Source organism: Lonchura striata, chromosome 11, assembly GCF_050655825.1.
Source record: "Lonchura striata isolate lonStrDom1 chromosome 11, ASM5065582v1, whole genome shotgun sequence".
Lineage (NCBI taxonomy): Eukaryota > Metazoa > Chordata > Aves > Passeriformes > Estrildidae > Lonchura > Lonchura striata.
In genome coordinates, this window is record NC_140713.1 from 18,336,524 (window position 1) to 18,350,854 (window position 14,331).

Here is a 14,331-nt window from a genome sequence, read left to right on the forward strand (position 1 = left end):
GGATGCCACACAGCAGGGATTTGCAACAGTACACGGGGGGCAGGAACACACTGTATAGGTTAGTGTAGCAGCAAGTTATCTCAGCAGTGCATATGCATGAAATGCATGGATGCAACCAGCAGGATTCCAGATTTGCTTTCCATCCACCCCCACCCTCACCATGGAACCATGAAATGGTTTGGGTTGGAAGGGATCTTAAAGGTCCTCCTATTCCAAACCCATTGCCATGATCAGGGACTTCCACTAGACCAGGTTGCTCCAAGCCCAACCTGGGCTTGAACAGCTCCAGAGATCCGGCATCCACAATTTCTCTGAGCAACCTGTTCCATCTCTCCAATCTACTCTGCCTTCCACTCAGGAAAGGTTAAAAGCACGTTTTGCTGCTTGCAAGAGCTAACATGAGCAAGCCAGGGTAGTTTGGGGCAGGGGAGGAGCAGCCCCTTGCAGTAACTGTCCATCAAACCTGCTCAGAAGAGGTGGTGAGGATGCCCTGCTGCAGCCGGAAGGTCTGTGCCGGCAGCGTTTGCCGCAGCTGGTTTCTCGTCAGGCAGGACTGGAGCTGCAAAGGCAAGAGGCCGTGAGCAGTGATGGTGGCACCTGGCCCTGCGTTCCACAGCCCACGTGGCCCCACCTTGTGCACGGCCTCCTCCGTCCTCTCGGGGTTGCTGCGGTAGGCCTGCGCCACGTCGCTCATGGGCAGCGGCATCGACTTGAGCGTGTAATTCCTGTGGGGCAGAGGGGGCTGGGCAGGTGCTGCTGCACCCAGGGCTCAGCCCCGCTCCTCACGTCCCCACAGACAGGACACAGGCTCGGGGCCCACCCAACAGCAGCCTGGATGTTGTCCTGAGGTCCAGCCCTGGAGATAGGCACGGCCAAACTCTGGCTCTCAGCAGACCCTGATGGGGTGGCAGTGACCACCTGCCCAGGCTCTCCATGCACCCCTCTTCCTCCAGATCTCTGGAGATCTGCACAGCCAAACACCAGACAGGGTGGTGGGTGTGCTCAGCAGGTGAGCAAACTCTACCCATCTGTCACGGGCAGGGAGGAGAGGAGCACCACATCACCACCAGCAGCAGATCGCCCCGCGCTCACTGGGGTTCCTTGGGTATCATCACCAAATGGGTGTCAGGTTGCTTTTCTGGCTGCAAGGCCAGAGCTGTGGACCAACTCCCTTGGGACATGCATGAAACTGTGTGATGGCCTTGCCATTCAAGGGGAAAAAAGGCCCTGGGGACAGTGACATGCTGGTGACAGAGGCTCTTTTGCATGGTGGTAACAAGCCAGGAGGACCAAGAGGCTCCTTCCTTACCTCTCCAAAGCTTGAGCCACCTCTAGGAGCCCATGGGCTGTTGTGTTGTTCCTGTCCCAAACCACAGTCCTGAAAAAGAAGGACCTGAGTGAGCCCTGCCCACACCCACACCAGCCTGAGGTGGGTGCTAGCAAGAGTCAGCCCAAGGCTGACCCCAGGCATCAGAGAGCCTAAAAGTGGGGTTAAAAATTACAATTTTCAGTATCCAAAACCTAAACTTGGACTTTGCAAGCAGCTATAAATTAGGTGGATGCCTGGGAGAGAGGAGGAAGTGAAGGGCTCGGAAGACACATTCAGGCACCATCCTGTGGGCAGGGACAGACATCTCCCAGAGGAATGGTCCTGGCTGAACTCCATTCCCTGTCCTCTGCAGACACCCCTGCTTTGGCTTGGTGTACACAATGTGGTCAAAAATGGTGTTTTGGGAACTGATGGCAGAGCATGAGCCGAGGGCAGTGACACCAAAGGTCTGTCTGCAGCATACTGGGCTGTGCAGGAACCTGGAAAAGAGGTGGCAAGCACCAGGGCAGGGATGGAGCTGCTCTCGTCCTTCACATGTCCCCTGCCAGCACTGCCAGATGACTGCCATGGGTGCAAAATGCAGTCATAACATCTGACTTGGTACCAGGAGTGGTCCAGGACTGCATCCATGGCCATCAGAAGCTGTGACAAGCCTCCTCTGATGGCATCAGCATCACAACCATCACATCAGGGCCACCCAGCACAGGGCCACCCACAGGGTGCTCAAGGGCTGCTGCTACCTGAGCTTGGTGTTGATCTGCAGGGCCTTGGCGAGCATCTTGGCCCCCGTGTCCCCCATGGCGTTGCCACTGATGTCCAGGGACACGAGGCTGGTGTTGCTGCCCAGGGCACTCAGCAGGACGTTGGTTCCCAGTTTGAGGCGCGATTCAGCCACAGACAGTGACTGGAGAGGCTAGAAAAGGGACAAGGAGGGGACAGGTGGCCAGGACACGGCAAGGTGCGTGTCACCCTCCAGACACGGCCTCCAGCCCTGTCCAGCAGCCTCTGGGCTGGTGCTGGTTTTGGAGAGAACAAGTTACTGAAGCCTGAGGAACAGAAGGGCAATGACTGCTTAGGCTGGATTTAGCTCAGATGCCTGGCAGGCAGTGAGGAGAAAAGAGAGATTCTTTGGGAAAGCTGTGCTGAATGCAGGTTACAAGTATCTCCTCCATTACTTTAGCCAGATACAGGCTCCCATTTTCCCAGATTTCCCACTTCTCTGTCTGAGCTGCCTCAGACTGAGGAAAAATAAAAGCAGAAGGACTTGAATGGCAGTGGGAGAGAGGAAGGATTGCTCCCAGCCTGTCAGGAGGGATCTGGATGGCACCTCGCATGGAGCCTGCACAGTGGTGGCTGAGGGTGAGCAGGAGCATGGATGGGATGGTTCTGGTGGCTGAGGGCAAGCTGGACTTACACAATCCTCCTCCTGGGTGAGCTGGACGATGCGGTGCAGGACATCCAACAGCCCTTCCCTGCAGGAGAGGTGGTGTGTGTGGGGGGCTTACTTGTGCATGCCCTGGGGCCACAGAGGCAGAGCTCTGTCCTGCCTCCCACTCCTGCCTGGGCTGTGGCCCATCTCTGCCACCAGGTGCTGGCAGTGGTGATGGGCAGGCAGCTCCTACCAGCCCATGGGGTTTGGATGGGGAGAGAGTCCAGGAGGGTGCACCATTCCAGGATGGCTCCAAGCCTGGGCGCTGCTGCCTTGCACTCACTTGGATTTGATGTTGAAGTTTTTCCCCAGGGAGACGTGCCTAATGGATTTGCTTCTGCCAATGGAGAGCACCAGTGTCACCATGTCGGGGTCAAAGCCTGCAGGAGATGGAGACACCCACCAAAATGCTCCAACAAATCCATGGAGGTGGCACCAAGGTGGTCCCTCACAGGAGGCCTGCAGAGCCACCAAGCTGCCACAGTGGGATGCTGGAGATGCCCAAGGAAGTTCCTGGGCATCTTACTCCCTTCCTGGCTTTCCCGAGGAGCCTGAAAACCTGTGCAGAGCTGGGGTCCCTGGGAAACGACCTCAGGGAAGGAGCAGCCACTGTGGGCACTCCTGATATTGGGGTGCCAAGGCTGTGCTGAGCCACGGGGACACGGAGGGAGCTGGAGGTGGCACTTGCTTTCTGCCATCCCTCAGGGATGTGCCCCCAATCACCCACCACCACCCTGGACAGCATGGGGGGAGTTCAGCTTCCAGGCAGCTGCCTGCACACCCATTCTCCTGGCTGCACCATCCCCAGGGAAATCCAACACAGAGATGGGCAGGGATCTGCTCACCCAGCAGCTCAACTAGCCAAGGGCACAAGACACCAACACCCACATATGGACTGTCCCTCCTACACAGAGGTGCTCTACTGGGAAAGCCAAAAATAGAAGCATGTTTTGGCAAAGGTTGACTAAAGATTTTGGGTGAGAGCATGAGCTTCTGGAGCATTTGTGTCCTGAAGGACTCCAAACCATATCAGCTTTCCCAGAGCCATTTGGCTACTGAGGAGTGGCATGGTCTGCTGTGAGATCTTAGCAAGGCTGTTTGAAAGTTTAGGGCCTTCCAGGTGAAATTACCACCTGGCAGAGGTGATGCTCAGGATGATTAGGATCACTCGCCCACGGCTTTGGAGGGCACAGCAGGACAAGGCTGGCAGCAGGGGCTACAAACACCTGCGGAGAGGTGGGAAGAGTTTCTGCCCAGGGAAACCCTTTCAGTGCTTCAAACCCTGAGCCAGCGACACGAGACAAACTCAGACTTGGAAAACTGAAGAGGACTGTATCAAGAAAGATGCAGAATGAGAAATTTTGGCAAGTTTTGAGGTAGGAAGGCATAAAGCAATCACCTCACTCCCTGTGCTGGGTGACTGGGCATGAAAGTCCAGGAGATGTAGGAGATCTTTTCCCAGGCTGGGAAAAAGCAACCTACCATTGTCAGACAAGTCCAGGTGACTGATGGAGCTGGCATCAGGGATGAGATCCTGGATGACTTGGGCCCCCGCTGATCTCAGCTTGGAAGAAACAGCAAGACATCAGTAAAGGGGAGGCAGCGAGCCCTGCAAACGAGACCCTTCTGTCGGGGAGCTCAGACAGGGCATGGACCTTCCCACACTGCCACAGAGGGACCCCCTGGCCAGAGGGGTGGTGCCCAGGAGAGCTGGGCCCTCACCTCACAGCTGCTAAGATCCAGGTGCAGGTCACTGATGTGACTGTTGTCTGCCAGCCCTTGCAGCAATGCCCTGGGAAAGTCACCAAAGCCCCCATCAGGGCAAGAAATGGGGGCAGCAGCACCGGCCATGGGGCAGCCCCAACTGGTCCAGGCAGTGGGAGTGGGATGCTGGAGAAAACATCCTTCCCAGAGCTCTGCCTCTCACAGCCCCTTCCCTCCATCCTCCCCACCAGCCCTGACCAAGGTCTCCCAGGCTATGCTCACCCCAAATCCATTCCCGCAGCCCAATCCCACCTTACGACATCGGCTGGCAGCTTGGTACCTGCCAGGGAGACATGGCTGAGGGAGCAGGCCTGGCTGAAAAACTCCTTGATGTCAGGGGAGATGGTTTTCACCCTCCTGAAAAGGATGGGCACAACATGGCAACAACTGCAGCCCAGAACCAGCCACCCCCCTGGGTACCCCACCCCCCCTGGGTACCCCACCCCCCCTGGGTACCCCACTCCCCTCATGCCATCCCGGGGCTTACTTGTGGGAGAAGACGTTTTTGGAGAGATCCAGGTGGATGAGGCTGGTGTGGGATCCGTGGACCAGGGCTCCAAAGAGCTGCCAGGGTGGGGATGTGAGCCATGTAGAGGAGGACCCAGGGGCACTGCAGCCCCTCACACAGCCCAGGGATGGAGGGGGACGGAGGGCAAGGCTCACTGCCAGGATCCCCTACATGGTACTCACAGCATCCAAAGGACAGTCTGTGCCAGCCAGGCTGAGGTGGGAGAGCGAGTGGCAATGCTGGAGGAGGCTCTGCAGGTTCTGTGAGCAGGGGGGGCTCAGCAGCTTTGCCCCTGAATCCCACCCTCCACCCAGCACCCTACAGCCCTGGAATTCCAGTTCCAGCCTGACTCCTCCCTCCTGCCGAGCCCAGGGCTGAATCCTGTGCACAGGAACCCACTCTCTCATGGGATACATCCCTGCTCCAGATGGATCTGCCACACTCCCACAAGGAGATGCACGGGGATGTCCCCAGGGTGTCCCCAGCTGCTCCCAGGCAGGCACGGGGTGTTGCAGCCATGACCTCCCCATCCCTGGGGTGCTGCAGGGCAGGGCACAGACCAGAAGAGACCAAAGCCATCCAAACCACCCTGGGGACAGTGTGAGTGATGTCACCCCACCTCGTCACAACGTGCAAACTCACACTGATGTCATCCCCAGCCAGGGTGCCGGGGTTTCCAGAGAGGTCTAGGTGCCGGAGGGAGAATCCGATGGCTTTGTTATCTGTGAGGGCCTTGCACAACGTGCTCATCCCTGCTCAGAGAGAGTGAGAAACATGCAGGGCTAGAGGCTCCTGCACTGGGGAGAGCCACGGAGCACAGCAAGGCAGCTTCCCTCCAGCTGGGGCAGCAGACATTGCATCCATGGAAGTGCCTTTCCAGGGTGTCCCTGAGCCCCTCCATCACTCCTTTTGTGAGTGGGGCAAGGGCATCTGGGCCCTACCTTTGGCTGTGAGCATTGTCCTGGCCAAGCTGAGGCTCTGCAGACCCTTGGAGCTCTTCTCCATGTGCCGGCTGAAGGCAGTGACCCCTGATGAGGGCAGAGAGCTCTGAGTGGCTGTGCCAGCACAGCTGGGTGTCCCTCCCACTCTGAATTGCAGCCTCCAGAACAGCTGGAGGCAACTGCTGCTGGGATCTGGAGTTGAACATCAGTTTTTGTGGGTGTAAACTCATCCCAGCCCAGAATTTGAGTACCTCTGTCTTCCAGCTGGTTGCCAGAGAGGTTGATGGTGTGCAGGACAGAGTTGGGATGGCTGCTGAGCGCCTGGGCCATCCTCTGCACAAAGTCACTGTGGGGAGAAAGGCCACCCATCTGAGCAATGCTTGGACACCTCCAGGAAAGACAGCCACCAGCCCTGCAGTCTTACAGGGACACGCCACCAACTCCTGCCTGTGTGGCAGACCTGGCTCATCTGAGCAGCCAGAAGGAAGCAGAGCATCTCCAGGGCTGGGTGGTATCCACTTCCAGCCTCTGGGAGTCTCTGCTCCCAGTGAGCTTCCCAGTGTGGAGGGGATGGAGCCACCAACCCCTGGCACAATGGTCCATGCATGGACCTCCCTGCTCCATGTACTGAGGGAAGAACCACCAGGCTGCCAAGATCCTGCTCATCATTAGCCTTGCAACACCTTCACTTACGCCTTCAAGCCACAGTTCTCCAGCACCAGCTCCTCCAAGGTCACTGATTTGCTGAGCATGTAGAGCAGCTGCTCTGAAATCTCCTGGTTCTGGCAGGGAAGAAGAAAGCCCTTCTGGGAACCTGGCCACCTCTGGTGCACCCACAGGCACAGCACCAGCACTCACCAGCCTGAAATCCTTGCAGGAGAGCTTGGTGAACCACAGGTTGAAGGACAAGGCAGCAACACTCAGTGCCACATCCCTGCAGGGTGACAGGGATGAGAGAGTCAAGGGTTGGGATGAGCCAAAGCTAATCCTAAATGGGTGACCCAAAACACCCAACTGGGGCATGTCCCAAGACACCCAGGATGCAAGAACACACCCATCCCATGGTGCCCCAACACATCCAGACCCGAGGCGCTCCAACTGACCCAACCCTGGGATGCTCCATCACAACGTTCAACAGAACAGGACTGGGCATTGTGGCATTAAAGCAACCCACAGGTACAGATCATCTTCCCCAGATTATTCCCTTGGGGAAAATAAAATTAATCAAAATATTTGCATGATTCTATCTAAACCTTGGGGTTTAAAATTCTTTTTAACCCTGAGCTCTCATGTGAGCAACAGCACAGGTTTTGGTTGAGTGGAAAAAAGTTTCTTTTTTACTTCCTCATCCAAAGAAATCTTTAACATGGTCTCTTTTCTCACCAGCTAAATAAGATCCTCTGTTCCCCAAAACACTCGACCCAGAACTTTGAGTTGCTGCATCCCAGCCTGGCAGCTCCCTCCCCTAAGAGCTGAACCCTTGTTCTGTCTTTCTTGGGATGGAGACATGGCTGAGCCCCACAGGGAGAACTCCAGGCACAGCTGGAGCTCACAGCCCCACTATCAGGTAATAATCAGGTGATAACAAGATTATAGCAGATATCTGGGGGTGGCTGGTAGGGAGCAGAGCAAGTTTCAGGGTGGCAAGCTGCACCAGCTGCTTTGCATAGGGAAACACCTGACAGCCACGAGCTGCAAGAAGCCACCGTGACATTGGGTTTTCAGCCCTATAAACAGCTCCCAGGCTGATCTAAGAGTTAAAAATGAACAGAGAGGCTGCCTGCACTCTCAGCTGCTGCCCCATGGGACAGGGCTCAGAGTGTTTGGTGAGGGGGAGTGTCAGGCTGCAGATGTGGCATCCCTGGAGCGTGTAACCTATAAAAGCTTCCAACGTGGGCAGAGTAGCATGCTGGGTCCCCCAACAGAATGAGGATGAGTGCTGGGACACTGCAGGCAGCATGGCTCACCGGCTCTCCAGGTGGCTGAAGTCCAGCAGGTTGAATTCCCGGCAGTCCTGGCTGTGGTAAATGTTGTCCACATCCTTCCCAGAAGGATGCACAGATGGATCAGGCTCAGCACTGGGTCCTGGGGAGGGCTCAGGTCCCTGGTGCTGCTGGAGGGAGCTGAGCCCTTGGGGAGCCTATTCTGAGGAGTCCCTTGCCTAAACCCAAAGCCTAAACCCTTCCCTAATGCTCTGGCTGGCAGGGGGTGTGTCCCAGCTTGGTGACACAGATTGGTGACTCCTGGACAACTTCTACAGGGAATGGTCAGAAGGCAACACAGCCCAGGCTGGTGGGAGTGAGGCTGTGGGGAGAGGTGAGCTGGGCTCGGCGTCCAGAGGAAGGGGGGTCAGTGAGTCCTGCTGTGGCTGGGTCCCAGCAGGATTCTCCTCTACTTCCACACCCAGCAAGGTCCCAGATTTCCAGGGCCTCCCCTTAGGTCACAGTCTGGGAACAACCCGGTCCAAGGCACGGTGCTCCCACCTGCACTGTGATTCCAGCCCACCAAGGAGCAGGGGACACTGAAGCCAGGCAGAGCTGCAGCAGCTCCCAGATCTGGGCTGTCCCAGCTCCAGCAGCTCCACGAGACTCCCACAAGCATCCTGTGACCAAGTGACACACTGCCACCATGCACCCATGGGAGGGACCAGCTTACCCACTGGATCTCCTCGCGGAAGGCAAAGCTGTTGTAATCACACAGAGCAGCGTAGGTCTCCGAAAACCCCCCTGCAAGGAGAAGGCAGTTTTGGGGACAAACCTCCCCTAAGGATCACAGAGGAGAACTCTGGGGAGAGTGGAACACAGGAGAGGGATGACAGGGACTCAGAAGTTGCTGATCTCCTCCCAAAGGGGAGAGAGATCTACTGTCAGCCCCCAGGTGGGGGCTGTGGCTTGCTTTGCTTGCTGCATGTGGATAGCAGGCAAGGCACATTGCTGTGGGGACAATGGAGCCTGCTCCAGACCAGGCTACAAGAAAAGCTCCTGGCTCTGCTGTGGTGCCATATCAGCTGGGTAGAAGCATAGGTACAGGTCCTTGCAGGTAGATTCTGAGCAATATTGCCTGCTCTCCTGCTTCTTCCTGGGGAGCTACATCCCCTCAAACTGCTCCTGCCCCACGGGGTGGGGTGGGCTGGTGGCCAGCAGACCCCAGTAGCAGGGCTGCATCTGACCAAAGCCATCACAGGTGCCCTGCAGCAGAGGCGAGGGCTGTCAGCAGAGCTGCTCTTGATGGATGCAGGGCTGGAATGGTCCTCAGTGCTCCAATCCTCCTGGTCCTGCCTGAGGGAGGTTATGGCAGGACTTACCACAAGGCCCAGGGTTGCTCTGCAGCATTTCCTCCAGTGAGTTTGTGATCTGCTGGATCCTCTCATACAGGCTGGGGGGGCAGTTCCTGAGCAGTGTCCTGGGCAGGGAGCAGAGGGCTGTGTCAGGGTGGGCCAGGAGAAGGGCATCCTCCCCACTCTATGCTTAGCTACAACCCCTGTGTGTAGGGTGGCCAGAAATATTCAGTCAGGGAACAGGGTCTCTCCTCCATCCATGTGTTTTTCTCCTGCTAAAAGCATGTTGTAGACCCATCCTATATTTGGGATTTTCTAGCTGCAGGTATCCCGGTTCCTGGCAGGTGGTTTGAAACTAGATGATCTTTAAGATTCCTTCCAACCCAAACCACTCCAGGATTCTACTATCTGGGGCTTTTCTGGGCAAAGGGGCTGCTCTGGTTCCTACACAACCACTCCTCAGGAGCAGAAGACCCTTACCCAAGGGATGAGTCTGGAAAGACCTTCTTAAGTGACATGGTGACGTGGATAACAACTTGCTCCATATCATCCAAGGACATGAACCGGAAGGCAAAGGATGCTGCATCTGTTTCTATGACAACCTGCAGGGTCTAAAGGACAAGAGATTCCTGAGCGAGCTGGCAGCACACAGCGTCCCCAAGCCCCCAGACACAACGGTGACAGCCATCAGCTCCTCACTGCCAGCCCAGCCATAAGCGCAGAGAATGCTGTGAGCACCAGGAATTTAGGATAAAATACATTAGTGCGCCAGAATAAGGCATAAACCTCCTGAAAATTCAGCTTAAGCTGATGCAGAAGCAGCCTGATGCAGTGAGGTGAGAACAGCCTTGTCTTTGCCTGCAGCAGCCACAGCTGGAGCATGGAGGTTTCCTCCCTGAATTTATTTAATCGAGGTTTAGGGCTTTTTTAGCTTATGGTTCCTACCAGAAAAAAAAAAAAAAAAAATCCCATGGCAACATGCTCCCTGATTTAATTAGAGGCTGATTGAGGCGTGGGAGCAGGATGACAATTATCTGCTGGCACCGTGCAGGACGGAGCTTCCGCCAGTGCCCAGGGCTGTGGAGGCAGGAGGGCGTGGGGCCACCTGTCCTTGAGCAACCCTGGGCTTCCCATGTCCCAGTCAGATGTCTCGCCCCCCTCCACCCTGAGGTATCAACTCCCTGCACCCCTTTGTCTGTGCCCAGCTCCTTCAGTTCTCTCCCAGAGCTCAGCCATGCAGCCTGCTGAGCAGCACAGACCCCGTGTGGAGGCTGAGGCCGTGGTTGCTGCTGATGCTTTACCAAGAAAAAGCCAGACAGGATGTTAGAAAGGACCACACAGGAGGTTAACCAGGACCACAGCCCTGTTTAGGCCAATACACCCAAGCCTTGCTATCCAATTCCTCTCTTCCGTGGTTTCACTGCCACATCTGCCCTACTGCCCGCCCCTCTCTAAGAGGATTAACGGGGTTTAAAACACCCTCCTGCTAATTTTGTCTTCACCTTGGTAAGCTGCAGCCGTTTGTCACCTTGTCCCTGCTGAGCAGGAGGTGCCATGGCCAGGTGCTGTCTGGGGAAGAAGTGCAGGCACCCACCCAGCACCCCTGGGTGCCTCCCTCCCTGTGCCTCCAGCTCCAGGGTAATTCCCTGATGAGATCAAAACTGGTGACCCTCAAGGTACAGTGGGGGACCAGGACACCCCCAGATCCTGTGGTGGGCTCTGGACCAGAGTTTGCAACGGGGGAGTGGGCAGAAAGGGAGGTGACGCCCAGGTTGGGTTTGTCCCAGTTTGTTCCACTCACCACACTGGGCTCTTGGACTGTCATCTCCCTCACCTCCAGGAAGCTGAAGCTGCTGTGAACCTGTAGGTGAGAGAAGCAGGATAAACCCCAGTGCTGATGGAGAAAGGAAACCCAAGGGTTCCCCCCAACTCCCACATTTTCCCATGCCTCCCTCAGGTAGTGCTTGGCCTTGGCCCCACCCTTCACCAGCCCCCAGACAAGACCCCCTCCCCTTCCCCCATCTCTCTCCTTATCCTGCTCTTGAGGGCTTCCCAGACCCAGTGGCCCAGGTGACTCTTGGGCCACTCTCTCCAGGGCCCCAAGCCCCCCAGGAACCCCAGGGCTGTGCCAGGGACCCCACACTTACCCTCACTGGCAGCATCACAGGCAGCACATAGGCTCGCCAGGGTGTCAGGACCTAGGCAAGGTGTGACATGGGACCATGGTGACATGAGAGCCACCCCTGTCCCTCACTGCAACCAGAAAACACCTTCCTGGGGAAACCAGGAAGGCAGGAACCAGGCCAGGCTCTGCACATACCAAAATAAAGTCATCATACTTGGATTTCACCTGCAGCTGGATGCTCAGCACCAGGAGCACCTTCTTTGTCCCCAGGAAGGCGGTGATGCCCTCTGAAAAGACCAATGTCCACATGAAATTAGGTGGCCGAAGTCACCTTGGTCCTCTTCCATGTGCCCTGTTGCTCTTGAGGATACTGTTCCCACTTGAATCATCTCCTCTCCCTCCACACCTGGCAGTCAGAGCCTGGTTGCTCTCAGACAAGCCTCACGCTTGATGCACCCACCTCCCCATCTTCTGCTGCAGCCTCAGCCAAGCACAGGGCTGGTTCACACTGCCTGTGCTGCCTCACCCACTGGGAGCTGGCACTGAGTGATAAGAGGGTCCTAATTTCTCTTCCTTCCTTTCCAAATTTACCACCAGGGAGCAGCTGGTCACCCAAATCCTTCCTCTCCGCAGAGCAGCCGGGGTGGTCGCACGTGCCAGCCCCCCCAAGGTCCCAGACTGGTCGCTGCCACCATCAGTGTGAGCACTGCTGCTGCCCTGGGCACCACCTCCGTGCCTGCCTGATTCATGCCTCTCGTGGGAGGAACAGGAGCAAACCCACAGCTGCCCACCACTGTGCAGAGCAAACCAGGCTTTCACAGTGACACCAAGCCCCACGGGTCAGTGGTTTGAGCCACACGTCCCCAGGGACCCACCCCGGTAGAGCTGGGACCTGAGGCTGTGGGGACACAGTGACCCAGCTCCTTCCCACCTCACTGCAAGCCTCGGTGGGGCTGATGAGGCTGAAGGACCCCGAGACCTCTGTGGCCTTCTGCTGTTTCAATCAGCCAAGAGAAGGCTGTGAGCAGTGGTATTTCACACCCTCCCGTGCTGGGCTGCAGGCTGTGCCTTCCTGGGGAGCTTCTGGGGACCCCCAGCTGGCCAGAGGAGCCCAAGCCCACGGGACTGAGCAGCACCAAGCCGCACCCACAAATCTGGCAGCTTGAGCTGCGCAGAATCCCATCCTTGAGGAGCCACGTTATCTGGGGATGCTCTTGGTCCAGGGTCCATCATCATGCAGATGGGTTTTGCGGACAAGAGGAACCCCCAGACACTGAAGCTCAGCTGTTGCACCTGAGGGACCCAAAGGTGCCTCTGCCACCCCCAGCGAGGCAATTCGGGGCCAAGCAGGCCCGGCAGGGGCAGCTTCCATGTGGTGGCGGTGCCCCGGCGGCGATGCTCACCTTGCAGCTCGGCGGGGATGGCTCCGGGGGACACGGCCATGCTCGGGACCACGGGCTCCCCTGCCCGGGGACGCGGGTGTCACGGCAGCATCCTCGGGCGCCGCGGGAAGGGCGCCCTGCCGGGAGGAAGCGCTGAGGTTACCAACCGGCAGCGCCGCCGCCTCGGTGCCTCCTCCCCCTCCCGGTGCCTCTTCCTGCCCCGTCAGGCGAGATTTACCGCCTGAGCAAGAGAAGCGAAATGAAAGCGACGGTGCCCACGGCCCACCGGCCCCGCCGGGAGGAGAGGGCGTCGCTGCCCAGCATCCTCCTCCTGCCGTGTGCCTTCCCTGGGTGAGCCCGCCCGGCACCAAGCAGCAGCATCTCCCCGTAGCTCCAGCCTTCCAGGGTTGAGGATCCATGACCTCTCCCTGTCTCCTGAGGTGCTTCGTGGGGATGTATTTCTGCCTGAGGATGGCCGGTGTGTGGGGTAAGGACAAGTCTACCCTTCCCATCACCTTGCACAGGGAGCTAATGGAGCTAGTGCCCACTGCAGGCTGCTCTCTGGAGGCTGGATGCTGGTGCCCATGGCAGGATACTGAAGGAAGGGTTTTCCAGAACAGAAATGCCCCAGGCCTTCTTGTAAAAGTGTCAAAACTGCTGTCCCAAGGAGCAGCAGGTCTGAGCACATCAACCACTCCACTCATCCAGGAAGGTTTTGGACCAGGATGTGCTCCTGTGTCCCATGTCATGCTGCAGAGCTTCCCTGGACTCAGGATTTCCCACTGTTGGCTCAACTTGGCCCCATTAGAGTCTCAGGAAAGGTCTGAGGGAGAGGCAGAGCTGCTCTCAGCCAGCAGCCTGGGTCCCTGTGACCAGCACCCACCGGGATGGATGGTGACAGCTGCCTTCTTCCCCTAAATTGCCCCTTTCTGACAAACTTCCAAGCTCTAGGCTGAAATCTGCCAACCAGGAGCACAACAAGCTTTCCCAGAGGTTGAATGACTTGGGAGAAGGTAGTCCCTGGAAGGGATGTGACAGGAATAGGTGACTTTGTCCTCCTGCTTGCATGCACTCGGGGCCACAGCGCTTCTGAAACCACCTTCTGTGTGAGGGTGAAGGCAGGAAGTATCTCTCTCCCTGCAGGGATGGCATCTTCACAGAGCCCAACCACAGCACAAGCTCTTTTCAAGGAGGTGACTGGGGAGAACATGGCTCAGGGAAAGGACCAGCCTCTGCTGAGGCACCTCCTCAAGCCTCCTGAGCTACGCCAGTGGATGGATGAGCACCAGGAGCATGAAGGGCACAGGGTGTTCACCACCCAGTGGAGTCAGCAGCCACCAGCAGCAGTCCTGGCTGGATCCGTGTTTTTCCCAGGTTGAGAGAAGGCCAGGCTATCGGTATCTGAACTTCTCAAAAGGGCACCATCTCCCAGCTTTGCCATGCAAGGATGCTCAGGACACAGAGGGAGCAGCTGTCCCCTTTCACACATCAGAATGGCTTCTATGGAAGACTAAAAGCACAGAGGAGCTCCAGGCAAGCTGCATCCAAAGCTCATTCCCCAAAAGACTGGTTCCC

General features: G+C 57.2%; 1 protein-coding gene across 6 annotated transcripts in view; it reads right to left on the bottom strand.

The window, feature by feature from the left end:
- Positions 1–13,654, bottom strand: part of CARMIL2 (capping protein regulator and myosin 1 linker 2) — a 23,892-nt gene extending 10,238 nt beyond the window's left edge. For 4 of the 6 annotated variants that reach the window (XM_085589752.1, XM_085589753.1, XM_085589751.1 and 1 more), the window contains exons 1-24: positions 12,778–13,654; positions 11,589–11,661; positions 11,397–11,447; positions 11,051–11,110; positions 9,730–9,860; positions 9,277–9,374; positions 8,628–8,698; positions 7,940–8,013; positions 6,831–6,906; positions 6,666–6,754; positions 6,224–6,318; positions 5,973–6,059; positions 5,674–5,783; positions 5,214–5,291; positions 5,011–5,087; positions 4,776–4,880; positions 4,482–4,551; positions 4,242–4,323; positions 3,043–3,139; positions 2,745–2,802; positions 2,071–2,243; positions 1,310–1,378; positions 632–725; positions 464–559 (exon numbers count right to left, since the gene is read on the bottom strand). In XM_085589752.1, coding sequence (XP_085445878.1) covers positions 464–559; positions 632–725; positions 1,310–1,378; positions 2,071–2,243; positions 2,745–2,802; positions 3,043–3,139; positions 4,242–4,323; positions 4,482–4,551; positions 4,776–4,880; positions 5,011–5,087; positions 5,214–5,291; positions 5,674–5,783; positions 5,973–6,059; positions 6,224–6,318; positions 6,666–6,754; positions 6,831–6,906; positions 7,940–8,013; positions 8,628–8,698; positions 9,277–9,374; positions 9,730–9,860; positions 11,051–11,110; positions 11,397–11,447; positions 11,589–11,661; positions 12,778–13,505 — 2,742 coding nt within the window. In that variant the 5' untranslated portion in view covers positions 13,506–13,654. Of the gene's footprint in view, positions 1–463; positions 560–631; positions 726–1,309; positions 1,379–2,070; positions 2,244–2,744; positions 2,803–3,042; positions 3,140–4,241; positions 4,324–4,481; positions 4,552–4,775; positions 4,881–5,010; positions 5,088–5,213; positions 5,292–5,673; positions 5,784–5,972; positions 6,060–6,223; positions 6,319–6,665; positions 6,755–6,830; positions 6,907–7,939; positions 8,014–8,627; positions 8,699–9,276; positions 9,375–9,729; positions 9,861–11,050; positions 11,111–11,396; positions 11,448–11,569; positions 11,662–12,777 lie in introns of all 6 variants that reach the window. The other 2 variants (XM_085589756.1, XM_085589754.1) reach the window with 1 other exon arrangement.
- Positions 13,655–14,331: the final 677 nt, after the last annotated feature.